The 23,990-nt window shown below is 42.3% G+C and overlaps 1 protein-coding gene across 2 annotated transcripts in view; it reads right to left on the reverse strand.

Annotated features, from left to right (window-relative positions):
- Positions 1 to 1,026: 1,026 nt before the first annotated feature.
- Positions 1,027 to 23,990, reverse strand: part of LOC112570990 (fibrinogen gamma chain-like) — a 31,362-nt gene continuing 8,398 nt past the window's right edge. Inside the window, exons 2-13 of one of the 2 annotated variants that reach the window (XM_025249759.1) lie at positions 21,600 to 21,775; positions 20,957 to 21,030; positions 20,432 to 20,583; positions 18,462 to 18,614; positions 16,802 to 17,059; positions 16,085 to 16,219; positions 15,617 to 15,769; positions 13,512 to 13,763; positions 12,646 to 12,764; positions 11,600 to 11,696; positions 8,547 to 8,711; positions 1,027 to 1,697 (exon numbers count right to left, since the gene is read on the reverse strand). In XM_025249759.1, the coding sequence (XP_025105544.1) occupies positions 1,492 to 1,697; positions 8,547 to 8,711; positions 11,600 to 11,696; positions 12,646 to 12,764; positions 13,512 to 13,763; positions 15,617 to 15,769; positions 16,085 to 16,219; positions 16,802 to 17,059; positions 18,462 to 18,614; positions 20,432 to 20,583; positions 20,957 to 21,021 (1,755 nt within the window). In that variant the 5' untranslated portion in view covers positions 21,022 to 21,030; positions 21,600 to 21,775 and the 3' untranslated portion in view covers positions 1,027 to 1,491. Of the gene's footprint in view, positions 1,698 to 8,546; positions 8,712 to 11,599; positions 11,697 to 12,645; positions 12,765 to 13,511; positions 13,764 to 15,616; positions 15,770 to 16,084; positions 16,220 to 16,801; positions 17,060 to 18,461; positions 18,615 to 20,431; positions 20,584 to 20,956; positions 21,031 to 21,560; positions 21,776 to 23,990 lie in introns of both variants that reach the window. The other variant, XM_025249758.1, reaches the window with a different exon arrangement.

The raw sequence follows: 23,990 nt of genomic DNA on the forward strand, positions 1-23,990 counted from the left end.
AAAACTGTATATTAAGACTAAAGTGTGTGTGACGAGTGAACAAAAAGATATAAAGGAATCGAAAGATGGAAAAAGTGAGGACAGACAGACAGACAGACAGACAGACAGACAGACAGAGTGTCACGAACTTCCAGCGGACATGCGCACTCTTTAAAATAAACAACAGGAGATGGCTTCAGTTCAGGACAAATACTTATTAAGCAAAGCGTCACGTGACATTTTAGAATACAACACAGCGAGTCAAAGCGGCAAATACCAACAATACTACTTATAATACTACTTATTATTGTAATTGCTTTCATGAAAATATCTGTTCATTCTTCGCAATAGTTCTATTTGTTTACACGAAAAGTAAGCTTCGCTGATAGCTTTGTGAAAATGTCAGTTTTTGTGTGTCTAAAGCAAACTGCAGGATACGGTAAAGTTTCACAACATAACACAAAATAAACTTGAAGCCTTTTAAATAACAAACAATTAGAGAATGTAGCAATCTGAGTCATGGTCAGTCATCGTCGGTAAGCAAATAATGAACAGCAGTGTTGGATACAATCAGTATCCGTGTTTAGGTGTATAGCTAATATATAGTTCATGACACATTTACTATAAACTATCAGGTGTATAGCTAATATACAGTTCATGACACGTTTAGTATAGAGTAGACTATTAGGTGTATAGCTAATATATAGTTCATGACACGTTTACTATAAACTATCAGGTGTATAGCTCATATATAGTTCATGACACGTTTACTATAAACTATCAGGTGTATAGCTAATATATAGTTCATGACACGTTTACTATAAACTATCAGGTGTATAGCTAATATATAGTTCATGACACGTTTACTATAAACTATCAGGTGTATAGCTAATATATAGTTCATGACACGTTTACTATAAACTATCAGGTGTATAGCTAATATATAGTTCATGACACGTTTACTATAAACTATCAGGTGTATAGCTAATATATAGTTCATGACACGTTTACTATAAACTATTAGGTGTATAGCTAATATATAGTTCATGACACGTTCAGTATAAACTATCAGGTGTATAGCTAATATATAGTTCATGACACGTTTACTGTAAACTATTTGGTGTCTAGCTAATATATAGTTCATGACACGTTTACTATAAACTATCAGGTGTTCAGCTAATATGTAGTTCGTGACACTTTTACTACAACCTAGGCACAATTAAATGCTGAATTAATTAATTAAACTTAGACTTCACGTTTGTAAACCTATTAGTTTATCCAAGCAAATGCAAATGTGAAAGAAGTAATACAACACGTGTATAATAGAATCACCAGGCAATATACTCAAAGTAAACAATTAAAGTACAGTAAGTAGTCTGTACTAGTGTCAGATGCTAGACTATTGAGAAAGATTAATGTACACTGAGCTCACATCATCAGTGGAACCTGTAGTGAACAGTGAACAGTGGACTGGCGGTGTAAGCAGTTGGTACAGGAGACAAGGTGGTGTTATCATGTTGGCTTTGTCTTCATCTCCGAGAACTTCGCGTAGTTGATGTTAGACCAAGTGATGTCAAATTTATTAGGGCTGTTGAGGTTAGCCCATGTGTAACAGCGAGGCGGGTACCACCAGGCGCCAGCATATGATTTAACACAGCCGTACGGGTTTCGGTCATAGGTTTGAAACGGGTATCCGTGACTATTTGTCAACCGATCTCCTGTAAACACACAAACACACACAATTGTATACTAGTAGACACACAAAGTCCTAAGCACAAATATAATTATTATCACTACAAAACATCTATACAAACTTTTGTTATTAAATGTGTTATTTCTGTGTTGTTCATCATAACAAAGCCAAACACCACGTAACACAAATACAAAAAGAGTTTTTTTTTAATTTCTAATGATGCTTCACCCAGCTTATCATCAACATAAGAGTGAAGAGAACAGTTGTTAAACACAAGAATGCCTCAGCTAAAATATGTAAAAATGAACGAGTATAACTAACTCTCCCCTGTGGGACCCCGGGGTAAGCTTGCCTAGCGAGCATTGTAAGAACAGGGTCCCTGCCGTCCAGCCAGGCATGTCGTAAGAGGCGACTAAGGTGGACACCTCACCTAGAGGTAAACTAGGTTGTGGTAGGGCTAACAACCCCACCATGTACAAAAAAGTATGTTACAGAAACTAACACCAGAGAACTCGTCAATCATGGCGGAGGTAATGAAGCACACCAGGAGACTGGACTAATGACGGACGACAGCCAAACCCGAAAGGGAGCTGGCGCCCCGACAGCGGATTTACTGAAGCCGAGGCAAAAGTTGAGGGTGGGGTGCTGGAACGTCCAGACCTTGTACCAGACTGGCAGGATGCTCCAATTAGTCAAGGAGTTTGACAACTACAACTTGGACATCCTGGGAGTCAGTGAGGTCAGATGGACCGGCACGGGAAAGAGGAGACTAGCGTCAGGACATACCATCTTGTTCTCAGGAAGATCAGACGCTCAGCACTCTGAAGGAGTGGCACTACTCCTCAACAAGAAAACGGAAAAGGCACTGCTGGAATGGAAGCCTTATGGACCCAGGCTTTTGAGAGCAAGATTCCATTCAAAGTACACCAAGCTGACAGTGCTAGCCTGCTATGCACCAACAAATGACTCTGAGGCAGAAGACAAGGATGCTTTTTACGATCAGCTCCAGGCAGCCTCAGAAAGTGTTCCAGTCCACGACATGTTGCTCATCATCGGCGATCTCAATGCCAAGGTGGGAAGTGACAACACCTGCAGGGAGCATGTCTTGGGCAAACATGGAATTGCTATCATCAATGACAACGGAGAGAGACTGGCAGACTTTTGTGAAGAAAACAACCTACTGATTGGAGGCACACTCTTCCCACACAAAGACATCCACAAGTCAACGTGGACATCACCAGATGGGATCAGAAAGAACCAGATAGACCATGTCATCAGCAACCGAAGATGGAGGAGCTCACATCAAGATGTCAGAACCTACAGAGGAGCAGACATTGCCAGTGACCACACTCTTGTGATAGCCACAGTTTCCTTGAAGCAGAGAGTGGACTCCGGCAAACTGAAAGATCAAGCTACCAAACGGGCCTTTGCTATAGAAGTCGAATACAGGTTCCAGGCACTAGGAGACCAACAAGAGATGACCGTAGACGACTTCAATCGAGTCTCACAGGAAACAGGAGAGAAAATACTAGGCTGTTAATGGCATGACGGAGTCCCTGCAAAACTTGTTCAGGTCGTTGCAATGCTGTACAGCGATTTCAAATCCCAGGTTGTGTGTGACACGGAGCTCACAGACCCCTTCAACTCAGTACCGGGGTGAAGCAGGGCTGCATTCTGTCGCCGTTCCTCTTCATCCTGGCCATGGACTGGATCATGAAGACTTCCACCGACAGTGAGAGGAGAGGGATCCGATGGACCATGACTATGACAGCAACAACAGCGCTGGAAGACTTGGACTTTGCTGATGACATTGCCCTGCTGTCACACCGCCACCAAGACATGCAGGAAAAAACAAAGGCCTTCTCAGAAACAGCTGGAAACCTTGGCTTGAAGGTCAGTGCAAAGAAAACGAAAAGTATGAGAGTGAACGCCAGAGTCCAAGACAGCATCAAACTAAATGGAGAAGAGATTGAGGAAGATGACAGTTTCTCCTATCTTGGGTCCAAAATGTCAAACACCGGGGATGCGGAGGTGGAGATTGGAGCCCGACTGGCGAAAGCCAGCCAGGCCTTCGCCTCACTCAGGAGCACATGGAAGGCAACAAACATCAGTCAGAAGATCAAGCTGAGAATCTTCCAGAACTGTGATCAGCACCCTCCTTTACGGGTCACAATCATGGAAGATGGCAAAATCCATCTGTAACAGACTTGATGTCTTCCAAAACAGATGTGTCAGGCGCATACTTCACATCTTTTGGCCAAACACCATCACCAACGAAGAACTCCACCGAAGAACCACGCAGGTTCAACGAAGGCGTTGGCGATGGATTGGACATGTGCTCCGCCAGCAGACAGCAGACCTCTCCACAGTCGCCCTGCGATGGACTCCAGACGGCCGAAGAAAACGAGGCCGCCCACAGGAAACTTGGAGAAGAACAGTGGAAAGGGAGATGAAAGGAAAGGGCTGGACATGGGGTCACCTAGAGACATGGGGTCACCTAGAGCGGGTTTCAGCCGATCGACATCGGTAGCGGCCTCTGGTTGAGGCCTTATGTGCAACCTGATGCACGAAGAGGAATAGATAGAGAGATAATATCTCTAAAATGACTGTAAAGTTTACAATAGGAAATAAAAAGTTCATCTTAGCCTTTAGAATGAAAGGAAACAAGAGAGAAAGTATAGAGAGGAAAGTATAGAAGTAGACATGTTGATCTTAAGGTCACGGAGAATGTAGTGAGGTGCCTTCCCAGCATTACCCTCGTGTGGACTACTGCGAGCATCGTCCCTTCCTGTTCCTAGTTCACTATACTTGTCTTAGTGTGAACACCAGTCTGTAGGAATCAGCAAAAGAACAGCAAAGTCTGGTGTCTGTTTTGTTTACCGACAACAACAAGATCCAAAGAGTGAGGCTCGGCATGGGCCCTGACGATTGTCTTCAGATTATTAGCTTATCTGTTTCTCTTCATGTTTCACTTTAATTGCTTATATTTCTGGACCTGATGTTTATTGCCACATGTGACAAATGTACAAAGACATCAACCAAATAATGGCTTTCAAACCAGAGGGTCCACACTAATCTCTTGTTTAGAGTATTCTTTATAATCTGCACACTAATCTATTACTTAGTGTAAGCTACATAGAGTGTACACACTAATCTCTTACTTAGTGTAAGCTACATACAGTGCACACACTAATCTCTTACTTAGTGTAAGCTACATAGTGTGCACACACTAATCTCTTACTTAGTGTAAGCTACATAGAGTGCACACACTAATCTCTTACTTAGTGTAAGCTACATATAGTGCACACACTAATCTCTTACTTAGTGTAAGCTACATACAGTGCACACACTAATCTCTTACTTAGTGTAAGCTACATAGAGTGCACACACTAATCTCTTACTTAGTGTAAGCTAAATAGAGTGTACACACTAAATTCTTACTTAGTGTAAGCTAAATAGAGTGTACACACTAAATTCTTACTTAGTGTAAGCTAAATAGAGTGTACACACTAACCTCTTTGTAACGGATAAGTACTTAGTAGAGGGGGTTAGGAGGGAAGATCGACAACCGTGGTTGATCTGATTTAGCGTAGTGGGCTGGAAGTTGTTTGCCCTTGAGCAAATGACGTAAACTGGGACGTCAAAATAAGGTGACGTAAAAGAGAGAGTAAAATAACGTTAGAGAAAAAACGGAAAGCAGAGAGCTAACGGCGGAACAGAGTTGGAGCTGGTGGATTTTTCTCGGGACTTTCTCGCTACTGCTGCGACAGCGGAATAAGTATTACCGGGGAAGTAATACCGTGGTTAAACTACAGGTGGATGTACTTCACAGGTCGTGAGTCACTGTAGTCCGTGTTCGCACCGTGGGGGAGCTCTGTGGCTTGGGCATCCCGCAGTACAGTTTCTTGGTGGGGCCAAGAAACCACACACTGGCGTGAGCGAGAAAACAACGGTCCCAGAACAGAAAACTTGGTGTAAGACTGGTGCACCGACCTCCATCTGTCGCCTGGAAGGGACAGTTCTTAACAGCCGGAGAGTAAGCGCCGGTGGAGGAAAGGTTTCCTCCCGGCCTTCAGCTAATCTAACATCATCGTGCCAAACACCGAGGAGGCGGCCGCATGCGCAAGACCGAGACGTCTGCTTGTAAACTGTTGGTACCGTAAAAACCATTTATTTTCAATAATAAATAGACTTCGTGGAAAGAAGATCAGTGGGACTGATTAGAGTAGAGGACTTGGGAGGGTCTCAAAGACTTTAATATAAAAGGTTAATGTTTCATCAAGAACGAACATTTTCTTTTATTCTTCATCAGTGACAATATTTATGAGAGCCGATTTTATTGTTAACTTTAATAGTACGTTGGATGAATGATAATATATTGGTAATATAACTCGCTTTGTCCTGATGCTCCAAAATTTATTTTGGGAGATTTTAACCACTGTGATCTGACATCAGTTCTCCCTAACTACGACCAGTATGTGACATGTCATACTACACTGAGTCAGACAACACTCGACCTTGTGTACGGATCTGTACCACATTTTATTTTTGCTGGGATCACCGCGCATTGAGCGCATCTTTGTGATGCGGATACTGGCGCGCTATAAAACTACATCATCATCATCATAATATATCTTGTGTGGCGAATGAAGGATTGAATCTATGAGTGTGGATACTTTGCCTTTGTTTCATTTGACATTGTATTTGAATTGAATAATTATTCGTGCCTCTAAGAAGGTACGCCCACCCTCAAGCGATCAGGATATTTTGGTTTGTGGAAAGAATGCGCGTGTCTGCGGACGGTCCGTGACACTCTTACTTAGTGTAAGCTAAATAGAGTTTACACACTAATCTCTTACTTAGTGTAAGCTAAATAGAGTGTACACACTAATCTCTTACTTAGTGTAAGCTAAATAGAGTTTACACACTAATCTCTTACTTAGTGTAAGCTACATACAGTGCACACACTAATCTCGTACTTAGTGTATACTAAAGGAGAGCGACATACACAGCAAAGGTGTTGTTGATGTGATCTGTGTTGTGTCTAAAAGGTTGAACCACAGATGTCTGTATACACGATATAAGGACACGTGCTGTCTGCAGCATGACTTTGCTGAATGATGTGATACGAAAGACAAATAATGTGTTTATTGTTTATTGCTATTGCGTAAACAACTTGTATCAACATGCCAAACATTTCTTGGATGTACTTGTATGTGTTGTGTTGTTATTTTGATGTTGGAGATTTTTAATCACACTATAAGCCATGATAAGCCACGATAAGCCATGGGGGTCTTAGGTTGTCGCTCCCACACCCGACGTGTGACATCACGTGACAACACAAGCCCTCCGTCACCTAATGTGATGAATGGAGCGACAGATATCAGAATTTGTAATTCCACCTCCACTCAAGTCAAAGGTGAAAGGTCACACTGCCCTGTAGGTCAAAGTGTGAGAAAATTCCTTCCATAGAACGGGACTGGTGTGGCATTGTGGGACTGGCACAGGTCAACGGTCATGACTTGGGGAGACAACAAACGACAGGGGACATAATCTGTGCTACAGTGGAGAGGATGCCAGAGACAGAGATACATCGTGGTCATCCTCGTGATAAAGATATTGTTGTAGCTGTCATTACCCAACTACTGCATGTCACTCGCCATTCTCAGTCCTGTAGTCGCTCAAAACAAATTTCAGGACACAAAAATAAGTTTTCTAAAATGTAAAAGCCACACAAATGAAGTTCACAGTAGTGATACAACATTCGCCACCTGCCACGAAACGAGTCTCAAGTCGCACAGAGCAGTCGGGTACTCCAGGCCCCGGACGGTGGTTCCGGTCAACTGAGTGCAGCCTGACTTCTTGAAAGTTTTGCCACTTGTCCTAGTATTCCGGTATGTCAACCATGCAGTTTTCTTCATTTTGTTGTAATTTCCTACTTACACTAGTAGATAATGTTTGAGTTTTGTGCTGTTTGTGTGAGTGTGCATGCTGAGTAGATTGCAGTAACAGTTGTTGTAACATTTCTGTTTAGTTTGCTAACAGGTCAAGGTTCTAATAGCACGCACTTATTCATGTCTATGTATTTTTATTACCTGAAATGATGTAGCTTGCCGAATTTTATCATCATGTGAAAATTAGCACAGTGTCAACAATGAAAGTATCCGATGCTAGGAGACACATGGGTTTGTTGAAAATCTTTGAACCCGCTTTTGTCAATAAGACGACCACCGTACTTCCACATTTGTAATACATATAACTCAACTTTAGGACGAGAAGAATAAGTTTGTATCAAATACACAGGCTAAACCCTGTACATTTGGAAAATATCCAATTTGTAAAATCTCAAATTTCCGACTTGACTCATTTCGTCGTGGCGGCTCACATTTCACAATAATTATTAATAATTTGCACGCAGTCAAAGCCTGACAGACTCAAAACGGATTAAAAACAACACAATGACTACAGCTCACTAAACACGATTGTACATAATGAAATTACTCTTTAAACAAGTCTGTCACGACTTCACACTACAGCCCTGAAGAAAACGGTCAGAAGCTCCTAAGAACACACACACAAACACACAAACACACACACAAATACACACACACAAACACACACACAAACACACAAACAAATCGCAGACACGATGTACACATGCAGAAATCTCTTTTCCCTGATCATCACACCTGTTGTTTCAAGTTACATCAAAGGAAACGCACGCGATAGGAGGCGCTGTCACCCTCGCACACATGCACGCAAAGTTACACACTCACAACTCTAGTCATCCACTTATTTCTTAGCCAGCCAGACAGACAGCCTGCCAGCTAACCTGCGTCTCACTCTTTCTTACTGTTGAGTGGTCAGTACGTACCTGCATTACCCGAGTAGCCGGACACGGAAAGTTTGTAGTCTGACCCAGGACCGTGCACACGGAAATAGCTGTACTCCGCCCAGCAATGTGTCCCTGTATAATCCACCATGTCCACTCTCAAGCGCGTACCATCCATATACTCTAGTTTGTCAATCGCGTCTAGGCCTGAGACAAGACAAGGCAATGACCTCATGTCAACAGACAAGTCCAGCAGTGAAATATTTGTGTTGATCTTGCTCAAGTTCTCATGAACACAGACATGTCGCTGGTCATTACCTGTCCTACGATGTCATAAAATGTTGACATTATTGCTAGACTTCAGATGACAAAAAGGTAAATCACAAACTTACTGAGGTTTTAGCGTTGTTGTTATTACTACCAATAATAAAGTGTATTCTCCATGTAAGTACGAGGTCAATGCGCTGTATACAAACAATAACAAATGTACAGTCAACCATACAGAAACATTAGGATAAACATCAGAAAGCATAGACGAACACAGACTGTACAACAGATAACACCAGCACTGGAACAAGAATTAATTAGTGGGTAGAGCTGTACTCCTGATTACAAAATATATTTCTGAAAGAGAAAGGTTTTAAGTAAGTATTTGAAGGCTTCGGATGTAGGCACAAGGCGAGGAGAGGGAGGACATGTCAAGTAGTGTGACCTGAGTAGGAAACTGAGAGTTTGTTGGTCTAGTGTAGGACACAGAGAAGAGAGCAACACAGACTAGGGTAGTAAGGTGTCAGTACACAGACACACAGACACAGACTAGGGTAATAAGGTGTCAGTACACAGACACACACACACAGACTAGGGTAGTAAGGTGTCAGTACACAGACACACACACACAGACTAGGGTGGTAAGGTGTCAGTACACAGACACACACACACACAGACTAGGGTGGTAAGGTGTCAGTACACAGACACACACACAGACTAGGGTGGTAATGTGTCAATACACAGACACACACACACAGACACACACAGACACAGACTAGGGTGGTAAGGTGTCAGTACACAGACACACACACACAGACTAGGATGGTAAGGTGTCAGTACACAGACACACACACACAGACTAGGTGGTAAGGTGTCAGTACACAGACACACACACACAGACTAGGATGGTAAGGTGTCAGTACACAGACACACACACACAGACTAGGGTGGTAAGGTGTCAGTACACACACACACAGACTAGGGTGGTAAGGTGTCAGCTACACAGACACACACACAGACTAGGGTGGTAAGGTGTCACACCAGACACACACACACAGACTAGGTGGTAAGGTGTCAGTACACACACACACACACACAGACTAGGGTGGTAAGGTGTCAGTACACAGACACACACAGACTAGGGTGGTAATGTGTCAGTACACAGACACACACACAGACTAGGGTGGTAAGGTGTCAGTACACAGACACACACACACAGACTAGGGTGGTAAGGTGTCAGTACACAGACACACACACACAGACTAGGGTGGTAAGGTGTCAGTACACAGACACACACACAGACTAGGGTGGTAAGGTGTCAGTACACAGACACACACACACAGACTAGGGTGGTAAGGTGTCAGTACACAGACACACACACACAGACTAGGGTGGTAAGGTGTCAGTACACAGACACACACACACAGACTAGGGTAAGGTGTCAGTACACACAGACACACACACACACACAGACTAGGGTGGTAAAGTGTCAGTACACAGACACACAGACACAGACTAGGGTGGTAAGGTGTCAATACACAGACACACACACACAGACTAGGGTGGTAAGGTGTCAGTACACAGACACACACACAGACTAGGGTGTAAGGTGTCAATACACAGACACACACACACAGACTAGGGTGGTAAGGTGTCAGTACACAGACACACACACACAGACTAGGTGTAAGGTAATACACAGACACACACACACAGACTAGGGTGGTAAGTGTCAGTACACAGACACACACACAGACTAGGTGGTAAGTGTCAGTACACAGACACACAGACACAGACTAGGGTGGTAAAGTGTCAGTACACAGACACACAGACACAGACTAGGATGGTAAGGTGTCAATACACAGACACACACACACAGACTAGGGTGGTAAGGTGTCAGTACACAGACACACAGACACAGACTAGGATGGTAAGGTGTCAATACACAGACACACACACACAGACTAGGGTGGTAAAGTGTCAGTACACAGACACACAGACACAGACTAGGATGGTAAGGTGTCAATACACAGACACACAGACTAGGGTGGTAAAGTGTCAACACACACACACGTGCCAACTCACATACACAGACTTGTATTTACACGCAAAGCGATATAGCTTTAAAATGGTATGAAACTATGATCATGACACATATACACAGGTAGTTTTAAGACCATTCTCACAGACTACATGTAGACTAATATAAATAAATAGACAGGTTGACGGACATTTTTACACACTATATCCTTATTCACAACAACACAAAGTTATAGACTGTAATACAACTGCACGAACTGTTGTAGCTACTGTGCATTAATAAAGTTCGGAACCTATCCATACCCTGCAATCAGATAATCCTACAGAAAACCAAACAAAAAAAAAACAAAAAACCTCAAAAACAAAAAATAATAAACAAAACAAAAATAAAACAAAACAAAACAACAACAAATCACACGATATGCCGCAGTGATGTATTTCCTCGCAACCTTCGTGTTTCTTTCTATTTGAGACTTTGGCAACTGAGACACTACAGGATCATCAGCCATCCATTCATTCCATGACTAGCATCATCATTATCACAGCAAACAAAGCATGCTAAGGAAATAGTACACAAAATAGTGAGCAATAAGCATCGTACAACACAAATATAATACAACAACAGAAACAGCAATCTTCGTATTAACCAGTAGACATCACACAAACAACACAATAAAACACAATTCTGACTACAGCCTGACTTTGAATGTAAAAACAAATGTTGAGTTTACAGTTATGCAGGAGGAGGGACAATGCCAGAGAATGCAAGAGATATGTCAACATCTTACCCAGCCAGTAATCTGCAGAGATGTTACCAAACCCGTTTACATATTCTGTCCAGCTCCGGTTGAAGTCAACTGAGCCGTCGCGACGTCTCTGGATGACCTGCACATGACACAAGTTCAAGGTCGTTACTATGGTACCAAAGCGCAGCATGCTCGACAGGATTCAGCACTAATTACAGTTTAATGAGTTAACAAAGGATGAGTCATAACTGATAAAATATAACAACTTATAACTTTATTAGCTGTGATCATGATTATAATGTCAACACTTCACGGTTACAATAAACTATGTGAACATGGTGTAATAGTATATAGTGTAGTATATAGTGTAGTATACAGTGTAGTATATAGTGTAGCATATAGTGTAGTATATAGTGTAGTATACAGTGTGGTATATAGTGAAGTACATAGTGTAGTATACAGTGTAGTATATAGTGTAGTACATAGTGTATTATATAATGTAGTATACAGTGTAGTATATAGTGTAGAATATAGTGTAGTACATAGTGTAGTATATAATGTAGTATACAGTGTAGTATATAGTGTAGTTTATAGTATAGTATACAGTGACAGTTATGTGAACACAATGTACACTTTCCTGGCTGTAAATGTGTGACATCAAGTGGCTGTGATCAATTATATTAAAACATAATAAACATTACAAATAGCATTTTCTTTCAACTCCTTATCAAACCTACAGTCGCTGATCATGAAGCAGGAATGGATGCAAGGGGTTAAAGGATGCGACTACAAACAACCGACACACGCACACCAACACACTAGATGTCGGCCTGTCTACAACCATCCTCAACCCACGGAGTCTACCAGCGACATAGACAAACTGTTGGAAACAGAAGGTGGACAAGCATCCTCTCTTGCTTCGTGTTGTAAATGTCCAAAGATATCAAAGACAAATTATTTCGTGGATACTATGAGCTGTAAGGATGTGACCCTGGGTATAAGTGGTGTCGCACTGTTGTGAGCAGGATACAGTGTGTAGGAGAGATGCTACCTGAGTCACACACACTGACAAACACGACCACACTTACCAGCCAGCCGCCGCCCGCAGTGTCCATATCACACCACACTGACCGAGGTCCCCTAAATGATACGTCAATGGTGTAGACACCACTCTTCGCGCCTTTGGCCAGCCAGTCTACACAAGACCCTATTTGTACACAAACAAATCATTCCGCTCGTTAGGAATTGTTATAAAGGGCGCAGTGGAACTTGGTACAAAGACGAAACAATGGAGGACAAGTACAGCAATAACCATGACAACTTCAATAGCTACTCATACAACAGTCAAGGTAAAGACTGAGTCCCTCAGGCAAACAGTTTATATGTGAATACAGCTGACAGTTCACACTGCTCTGATACAAGACAGTCACACTTGCTGACCGCCGGTAACACTAGCCATCCCATAACATATTCTTGTTCCTCCTCCTTAATGTCACTTCTGCCTCCTCATCTTTATAGCCACTTCCTCCTCTAACCTTTACAATCAGTTTTGTTATAAGTAATAAAGTGACAGTTAGTAACGACTTTCACTAGAGTAGACAACAAAGATATGGGGCAGTGGCGGCTGTGATGTTCTTCATCGACACATTCCCCTCTGTGGTGCTCTAGTGCTTTAACCCTTAAAGTGATTAACCCAATGTACCTGAGGTTAACTGTCATCTTACAATGATTAGAAAGGAAGAAAACCGTTAGCTGGTGGACATGAATAAACAGTGAATGCTAAACTTTGTAAATCCGAAATATTATGTAAACATTGATGACAGTTGTTTGATGAAAATAAATACTGTAAACAACTAACTAGAGTATCTTTACTGTAAGAGACAGACAAACTGACGATAGACAACGTGTGGGGACAAGCTGAGTACTACTCATCCTTCTACTGCTTCTCACTTACCTGCACGAACACACTCCTTATTTTCTTGATCGAAACCAAAATGACATTGACATCGTCCTGACAAACAATCGCTGTATGGGTCAGGACACTCCATCTTGTTGTCACACAACAAGTTGTACCAGTTATCGTGTGTGGCAAAAGTAGACTTGCAGGATTTCTGGTAGTGGGTCCAGCCTTTACTCCGTTTAGGAGACCAGTTGGAGGGAGAGTCATGAGCGGTGACACCATGAAGCCGACACAGACCTCCACTGGCTGGCACAGAAGGTAGAGAGAGAGACATAAGTGAACATGATGCAAAACATTTTGAACACAGAAGAGTGAAAGCAAGTTATGTGAACATTTCACTAAAGGTTATTGTGTTACTGAAAGGTTTTCAGCAAAAGGCGCGGTACGTAGTTGTTTATTTGTGATTGTTTACTGTTGTCTTGCTAGCAGCATGCCTGTCACACACTAGTTTGACAATAATTATAAAGTGGAATGTTTTCTCCATTCCTGCTGTGCTTCCCCAGTGTTGTCAGTCCATGGTCCTGATGCTAGAGTCCTGGATGTCTTGTTGTCAGTGTCAGAGCTGCAGGGCGAGCTGAGGAGGTCTGGCACTTATCTATCATTAGCGATGACAAGACATCTTCCACAGATGACAGTGTAGTTTACTAGATAGCATTGTCTTGATAAATGTGAGATAAGTGTGACACGATAACCACTATCCAAGTTCTATATATTTCTAGATCGTTGTACTTCAGTTAAAGACTTTAAAATAGTCACGATACTTGTTTGTTGTTTAGCTAAACCACTTGTCATTCAATGTTCATGCAACAACAACTGTATACAAGGAGTGCCAGATAGATAAAGGTTAGCTGCAAGGTGGATTAAGTAACAATAAATAATAAGCCTATATCACGGTAAGGCAGTCAGCCCTGTAAACAGATGCCACGTGCAGAGAAAGAACAGCGTGCCGGAGACGAGAAATGAACTCGTGGCCGCCAACCTTCACTGTATTAGTGACAGGCGCTAACCGTTGCGCCACCGGACAGCTGACAGAAGGAGACAAGGACAGCAAAGGAAGAGAAGGATGAACACGACTGATGAGTCATAAAAACAAATGAAGGAAACGCGAGGAAAAAAAAGAGAATAAGAACTGAGAGTGTCGGTATTCAACAGAGGAGGACGAGGAGGGAAGGAGCAATAAACGGAAAAAGTGGAGAGAGGAGTGGTTGACAAAGGACAAGCACGATGTGGACTGTGTGAGTATTGCTCAAGGTGAGGTGTGGCTTCAGTGCAAAGTGAACAGATTCCATGATGGACAGGTGAGGAAGTAGAATAGAAGAGTTGTATTGTTTAGCTGCACACGAAGTAAACATTCCGTGACCTGAAGAAGTCAAAGTAAGTCATTGTGTGGAGGGCTGAGTACCACAGACTGTGCAGGTAGCAATTGATATTAGCATCGGTTCATACTTTTGTTATTTATGTCTTTATACCAGTTCACCTGCAACTGTTTGAGCATCATTTCAGGCCAGTACACCACAGAAAACAAGTTCATTGGTGGACGACTGAGCTATTCTTCCGTTTGTGACTTGTATTCAGTCGTAATGAAAGTGGAAGTGTGTAGTAAACACAGGAGTTTATCTCTGTATATGTGGTGTAGACATTGACACTCACTGCAGTAGTAACTAGATAGTCGTGGGTTCACTGTGATTTGACCTTTACACTTTCTTCCTACAGAAACTAACAACTATCAAGTATTAATTAGCACATTAGCAATTGTATAATTAATGTAATTTCACTCACTTTGTTGTTTCCTCACTAAATGTATTAATCACCTTTTGTATTCAAAATGTTTGTAGATTATGGCGCGTGAAGTTTGCTGTCAAAATGTGTTTGTAGTCTTTATGTAGGTGACTAAAGATGGTAGAAATATACAGACAACATATTTCAACAGTGTTGCCATTGTTTACTGGTTTCCGTTGATTTTGTTGACAAAGCGTGCTATTAATAGAACACAGCGCAGGACACGTGACGCAGACTTTAGCAGTTGTAGAGTGCACAGTCACCTGCCATCTCTAACATCATGTTAGTATACCAATGTTTCAAGCTTTTCCCATACAGACCTTTGAAGTCAAAGGTGAGGCAAGGCTTATAAGTCTGGCACCTGTCCTTGCAGGCTTCCACAGTGAGTCCATCCCAGCTACCAATGAGGTTTTGACGTAGAGCGCTGTCAGGATACTCTGTGAAGCTGTCCTGCATGTCGTCAGGGCTACAAGCTAATGTAAACAACTGTGGTCAGCAACTATTTACAGACTGATTAAGTTGAAGTTAATTGTTCTACATTTACACGCATTTCCAACAACATCCATAATCAAGAGAATCCATTTCTAATTTGTTTTCGGCCCACGTGTTGTCTTTCATTCTTTATTCCTTTTATTCAGTCCATCTAAATGCGGCTATGTTGTTTTACAATTTATTGCTTTAAGAATGCGAAAATCATAGAAAAGCTCTTCCGTCCCTAACTGTAACAAGCCGACAACAAAGTGGAGTTTGTTGCTGTCAATCACACCACAGAACCATTGTCTACTCACTGCTAGTACACGTGTCCTGTGTGGTGTAGAAATACCCGGGTTCACACCGACAGACACGTATGTAGCACGTGACGTAGGGCGCATCGCAGTCGTCGTCTGTCGAGCAGCTTGTGTTGTGCCACTTCTTCAGCTCGCCTACAAGACAGTCACACTTGCTGACCGCCGGTAACACTAGCCATCCCATAATTCTAGCTCTATGTCTACAAGTATCTGACTGTCACGTGTACATATTTTATTCCTCCTCCTTAATATCACTTCTGCCTCCTCATCTTCATAGCCACTTCCTCCTCTAACCTTTACAATCAGTTTTGTTCTAAAGTAATAAAGTGACAGTTAGTAACGACTTGCACGTAGAGTAGACAACAAAGATATGGGGTAGTGGCAGCTGTGATGTTCTTCATCCATACATTCCCCTCTGTGGTGCTCTAGCGCTTTAACCCTTAAAGTGATTAACCCAATGTATCTGAGGTTAACTGCCATCTTACAATTATTAGAAAGGAAGAAAACCGTTAGCTGGTGGACATGAATAAACACTGAATGCTAAACTTTGTAAATCCGAAATATTATGTAAACATTGAGATGACAGTTGTTTGATTAAAATAATTACTATAAACAACTTACTAGAGTATCTTTACTGTAAGAGACAGACAAACTGACGGTAGACAACGTGTGGGGACAAGCTGAGTACTACTCATCCTTCTACTGCTTCTCACTTACTTGCAACAACACACTCCTTCTTTGCTTGATTGAACATGAAGCCTGGACGGCATAAACATCGCCCTGACAAACAGTCGCTGTTTGTGTCAGGACAGTCAATCCTGCTTTTACACAACAAGTTGTGCCAGTTATCGTTTGAGGCAAAAGTGGACTTGCAGGATTTCTGGTAGTGGGTCCAGCCTTCACTCTGCTTAGGAGACCAGTCGGAAGGAGAATGACGAGAGGTGACATTATGAATCCGACACAGACCTCCATTGGCTGGTACAGAAGGTAGAGACAGAGACATAAGTGAACATGATGCAAAACATTTTGAACACAGAAGACTGAAAGCAAGTTATGTGAACATTTCACTAAAGGTTATTGTGTTACTGAAAGGTTTTCAGCAAAAGGCGCGGTACGTAGTTGTTTATTTGTGATTGTTTACTGTTGTCTTGCTAGCAGCATGCCTGTCACACACTAGTTTGACAATAATTATAAAGTGGAATGTTTTCTCCATTCCTGCTGTGCTTCCCCAGTGTTGTCAGTCCATGGTCCTGATGCTAGAGTCCTGGATGTCTTGTTGTCAGTGTCAGAGCTGCAGGGCGAGCTGAGGAGGTCTGGCACTTATCTATCATTAGCGATGACAAGACATCTTCCACAGATGACAGTGTAGTTTCCTAGATAGCATTGTCTTGATAAATGTGAGATAAGTGTGACACGATAACCACTGTCCAAGTTCTTTATATTTCTAGATCGTTGTACTTCAGCTAAAGACTTTAAAGTAGTCACGATACTTGTTTGTTGTTTAGCTAAACCACTTGTCATTCAATGTTCATGCAACAACAACTGTATGCAATAGATAGATAAAGGTTAGCTGCAAGGTGGATTAAGTAACAATAAATAGGTAGAATAGTCTAGCTGCACACAAGTAAACATTCCGGGACCTGAAGAAGTCAAAGTAAGTCATTGTGTGGAGGGCTGAGTACCACAGACTGTGCAGGTAGCAATTGATATTAGCATCGGTTCATACTTTTGTTGTTTATGTCTTTATACCAGTTCACCTGCAACTATTTGAGCATCATTTCAGGCCAGTACACCAAAGAAAACAAGTTCATTGGTGGACGACTGAGCTATTCTTCCGTTTGTGACTTGTATTCAGTCGTAATGAAAGTGGAAGTGTGTAGTAAACACAGGAGTTTATCTCTGTATATGTGGTGTAGACATTGACACTCACTGCAGTAGTAACTAGATAGTCGTGGGTTCAGTGTGATTTGACCTTTACACTTTCTTCCTACAGAAACTAACAACTATCAAATTAATTAGCACATTAGCAATTGTATAATTAATGTAATTTCACTCACTTTGTTGTTTCCTCACTAAATGTATTAATCACCTTTTGTATTCAAAATGTTTGTAGATTATGGCGCGTGAAGTTTGCTGTGAAATGTGTTTGTAGTCTTTATGTAGGCGACTACAGATGGTAGAAATATACAGACAACATATTTCAACAGTGTTGCCATTGTTTACGGGTTTCCGTTGATTTTGTTGACAAAGCGTGCTATTAATAGAACACAGCGCAGGACACGTGACGCAGACTTTAGCAGTTGTAGAGTGCACAGTCACCTGCCATCTCTACCATCATGTTAGTATACCAATGTTTCAAGCTTTTCCCCATACATACCTTTGAAATCAAAGGTGAGGCAACGCTTGTTAGTCTGGCACCTGCCCTTGCAGTCTTCCACAGTGAGTCTATCCGGGCTACCAATGAGGTTTGCACGTAGAGCGCTGTCAGGATACTCTGTGAAGCTGTCCTGCATGTCGTCTGGGCTACAAGCTAATGTAAACAACTGTGGTCAGCAACTATTTACACACTGTTTAAGTTGAAGTTAATTGTTCTACATTTACACGCATTTCCAACAACATGCATAATCAAGTGAATACATTTCCAATTTGTTTTCGGCCCACGTGTTTTCTTTCATCCTTTGTTCCTTTTGTTCAGTCTATCTACATGCGGCTATGTTGTTTTACACTTTATTCCTTTATTCACCCGGCCAGCGACCACCACCCCCCACATTGCCAGCCTCCACCCTCCCTGTGTGCGTGCTAGGTTCCATCCCCACTAACTGCGATGTCGCACACTACCGTACAGTATAATAATCGAGCACTGCGTGGAATTTCACAACTTGTGTCTTTTAACAGTCCGTGCCTCCTTTGTTTTTTGTTGTTTTTTTTTTTGTGGCAATTGCGCCTGAGTTTGGTGAAAGGAAATGGAGGGGGGAGCGGGGTGGCGTAGCCAGCCCTGTGTGTTGCCCCTCTGCGATGGACAGTCAACGGCGTAATTAGTTGACGGATATAGAGGTCGTGAACCCCACGTGAGTTTCGGACCTCACGTGCGGCTGAAAGAATGCGACACCTGGTCTAGGTGACTGGGGGTGAAGGGACCGTAGCGTCGGTCGGGGGGGGGGAGGGTTAAACGAGTAACAAGAGGAAGTATCGAGCAGCGAGTTGAGGGGGGGAGAGAGCCATCCAGCGATCGAGAAGCTGATTGATACAGCGGCGGCTGTTAATTGTGTTAATTGTGAGTGGAGTGTATTGATGACGGACTCGCTGTACCGCGTTTGCTACGGAGCCGCTGCTGTTGCTGTGTTTTGGGGATCGCAACTTCAGTAGAACTGCTGCTGAAGGTTCCTCGCCGAATCTGCTACTGGGAGCGGTGGACATCGCCGAGCTGAGAAGTTCCAGAGAAGAACAACCCGAGCCGACGACTATAGGCGGGCAGCATCTCATCACAGCTGGGGAGTGTCGAGCAAGTGGGCTCCACTCTCGTACTTGACAACGACGACGACAAACCGACCGCGTGGAGGGTCGTCGCTGTCGTCTTTAAAAGTTGTGCAGTGTAGTGTCGAGGACACTGACGATTTGATTGTCCGCTGAAGCCGACAACGCAAAGTAAGACTTTTGCCTTTTGAGTTTACCTCCAGAGAGAGAGAGGGGGGGAAGGTCGTATCCCCCATTGTTTATCTCCACCGTCAACGTTAGAGGGAGAGTAAGACGGTTTACACGGACTGTGTGTATGTGTTTGATGAACATTTATGAGCACACGGACATTGCTGGTGGCTAGAAAGGTGCTCGGAGAGACTATCGTTAGGTGTGGATTGAAACGGACATATGTATGAGAACTGTTGTAGCAGCCTGCGCGCTGCCGTAGTGTCGATGTTGAACCAACCTAGGATGTATACTTTCTGATTTAGAACAGATAACAGTGAACTTGTGCTGTATGGTTTAATTTGACCTGCTAGAAATTCTTGTATTACAATTAGTTTTTTTTTTAGTATTTTTTCTTTGTGGTGTATAATAAATAACAGAACGTCTCAATCTGAAGTGATCTCTTGTCGTTCTTCGTAAAGAATGCGCAATGTCCGACTACCGGTCGTGACACTGAATGAAGTGTAGATATTGAGATTCGAATTGTAAACATACATTATATACTGGCAAAATAATTTACGATTACAAGTACAAGGGGCCCGGAGAGGTCGTCTGTCCCGGGGCCCGGGCTGGCTCTCGGCGGCCCTGTCCCTGACTGTAACAAGCCGACAACAAAGTGGAGTTTGTTGCTGTCAATCACACCACACAGAACCATTGTCTACTCACTGTTAGTACACGTGTCGTGTGTGGTATAGAAATACCCGGGTTCACATCTACAGACACGTTTGTAGCACTTGACATAGGGCGCATCGCAGTCGTCGTCTGTAGAGCATCCCACATTGTGCCAAGTCTTTGGCGGACAGTCTGCTTCTTGGCAACTAGAATTTGTACTTTTGATAATTCTTAATAAATCAATGTTATTAATTATTTATTTTATATATACTATTTATAGCACCTCAGACATCACATCATACCTCAAGTAAGACATTAAATGTTAAATACATAAAAATAAACAAACAGAAAGACAGGGCGCTCCGGGAATTGAAGCCCGCAGTGTGAGACAATAGACTATGGTGAAACATGTCACTAAAACAACAATTCTTATTTAAATGTTTGTCATTATTTACATATTATTTAGACGACTAACAAACGATCAGTGTTTCAGTTTGTTACTGACTACATAAAAAGCTGATTGTTAAACCTTTGTCATGTATTGTAAGGCAAAAGCCAAGAAGAGTCAACACGGTTTACCTTTCTGTCCCCTTCGTCGACACGAAAGGAGCGAGTGAGAGTAGAAATATAAATAATCGCAGCATTGTATCCACCTGTTAAGCACATGCAACAACGAGAAGTTTCGTGAGTCTTTCTCGTGTAATATTTCTTTATTATATTAATTTAAATCAGAAAAATATTTACGACTTAGAATATACAAAATTCATAATAAAATAATTTTCAAGTATCACTCGTACAAACATACACAAAAGGAAGCGATCCCTCAAAGCTTAAGACTAAAACTAGGTTAGTGTGTCTGGCATGCATGAAGACAGAAAGTACAAAAGACACAGTGTCAAAGGTGACAACAAATAGCAATCAACAAAGGTTTATAGGAAAGACAACCTATTCGAGAGATAGGAACTAATAAATAAGAGAAAAGGTCAGTAATGTAACTTGTTACAACACAGTAGGTATGCTTCTCCCTTTGATACATTATTTCATAAAGAGTGTACAGACAAAAAGTGACTAGTAGTGTCTAAGAAAGTGTAGAAAGAAGAAAATACAGGAAGACAGAACAGCTTATAGCAGAGACAGAAAAGCTGATAGAACTCTTCTAACAGTAAAGAAATAAACTACAAACCTTTAAAAATCAAGTCTCTAGAAAATGCAGTCAACAAACCAAAGGCCTTCTGGGAGGTGATGAGGAGATACAGAAGACAGCCTGTAGTGGACCAAATCAGTGAAGAGGGTGGGTAAAGCACTTCTAAACAATACTAAATAAAGGGATGATGGATGTGGATGGTCAAGATAACCCTTGTGAAAGTACCAGTAGTCCACTGCACCTGTATGTCCAACCTGTGGACAATCAGATCACAGAAAAGGTCAAAGAGGCAATTAGTTAAAAACTGTTAATCAGCAGGCCCAGATGGTATTGTCAATAATATATTAGACGCTGTCCCCGGTTATTACTCCCTTGCTAAACTGTTCAATGCTATGACCCAAGGAATGAACTCAGTCTATTACTATCCCACTATACAACAAAGGTGACAACAACCAGTCAGGTAACTATCGAGGTATCTCTCTTACTAATACATTTAGGTAAAGCCTTTACATGCTCTCTAAATAAAATATTAACCAAGTGGGCAGAAAGCATCCAATTAAATGACAATGACAATGGTAATTCCTTATTAATGAGAGGTAAAATAAGTAAGAAAATGCATTTTCCATTTAGCCTCCGCCCTTTACAGGGAAAGAACTAACTGAAATAATTATAAGTATTATGAGATTAAGGTAAGGTAAGTGGAAACTGAATATGTACAAAAGTGGTGGTTACAAAAAAACATATATTTACAAGATTTCCTAGACTTAGGAGGTATCTCTAGAGGCCTCATCTTATTTTCTTGAATGTGAGGTAGGAGTTCATGAAGTTCAATTGCCTAAGATGGAGAGGGAGGCTGTTTCAGAGTATTTCAAACTTGATTTAAAAATGTCTAGAGTCTAGAAATGGAAAGAGTAAGTTTTGGAGAAGTTGTAGTGTTCTTGGAGGAAAATAGTAAAGAGAGTGTATGATACTGTTTACCTGTCAGTATTTTGTACATGAAACTGCATTTGTTAAGTTTAAGTCTGTTTCTGAGAGGAAGGACGCCTTGACAGGAACAATGAAACAGAAGCAGGTTTGTGTTGGTTTATCCTATTTTCACACTGTATGCGGCAGTAGAGAACCAGTTATCCCAGAATATGGAGCTACAAGTAGCATTGATAGACTGTCAGAAAGCCCACAATAATGTGCAACAAGCAATACTACTACCCGAGCTATCACAACCACGTATGCAGAGTAAATTATAGACGATAATAAAAAGCATGTACCTAGTGTCACAGACAGAAATCAAGGCCTTTGTACAAGAAAACATTGTAAAGTCGCCAAGAATCACGCACTGACCCACGTGGCTTGTGATAGTGTCCGGCGGTCATCCGCTCACACTAACAGAACCGGGAGCCTGTCCTGTCTCAACAGACCCTAGTGGTCGCCACCCGGCTACTGAACCTGCACCAGCCCCACGGATTTCTACTGGCTCCTGGTGGTCACTCCTGGCTGTTGTGTCCACTAACAGTACCCGCCTTACAGTCCACCCTAGTCTGGTGGTCACTCCTGGCTGCTGTGTCCACTCACAGTACCCGCCTTGCAGTCCACCCCTAGCCTGGTGGTCACTCCTTGCCCAGACTTCCTCTCACCTGTCACAACCACCCGCTCCTCTCAGCGTCTCGGGTAGATGCCCCAAGGGACGCTACGCTGTGGGGTTCGCTACATTGTCCCCAGGGGGCGGGAACCAATGGCCAGCGCACACAACACCCACGTGACTACAGCGCCTGAAGGCTTTTCGCCCAAACTGCGGACAGGGTGGGGAGGGGCCATGAACACAAACATGGCTGACAGGCCACAGAGAGAAAAGGAAGGGTAAGATTGATGATAAGTATGTGATAAACTTTTACAGAAAGTATTCAAGAAAATAATGGAGCCTGTAATCAGTGCAGTGAAATGTGTTATTAGACTAGGTGTTAACAAACTAAAATTAGTATTCTTGGGAAAAAATGGTGTCAGGTATTTTTTGAATGACAAGCAGATGTGTAGCACTCTAGTAGTGTACGAAGTATAATGTCTTTGGGTTGTAGATTGGCATCTATATTCCAGAATGTTCAGCACGGCAGTAATGTAAAAGGTAGAATGTCTTTGTGCGAGGGAGGAAATGATGTTCAACAATGTAGCGATGTTCACAGTAAAATGTCTTTATTGCGACAAAGTAGAATGTCTGTGCCAGAATGTTCGAGGGTAGGGAGAATAAATAGCAGGGCTGACAGTGGTGTGGGACCTTTGTGAATTGGAGAGAGAGAGAAGTTAGGCCAGCTGCTAAGAAAAAAGATACTGAATTAAAGAAAACTTCAGTGTGGAATTCAATCTCTGTTATTTCTGGTACGACAGCCACTCTACGTTGCCACTTGACGTGTTGGTTACATTTCTGGCGCCCGATGGGGGACTAGTTGTACTAGAGAAACTGTAATCACTCAGCAGAAC

This window comes from Pomacea canaliculata, linkage group LG8 (genome assembly GCF_003073045.1).
Source record: "Pomacea canaliculata isolate SZHN2017 linkage group LG8, ASM307304v1, whole genome shotgun sequence".
Lineage (NCBI taxonomy): Eukaryota > Metazoa > Mollusca > Gastropoda > Architaenioglossa > Ampullariidae > Pomacea > Pomacea canaliculata.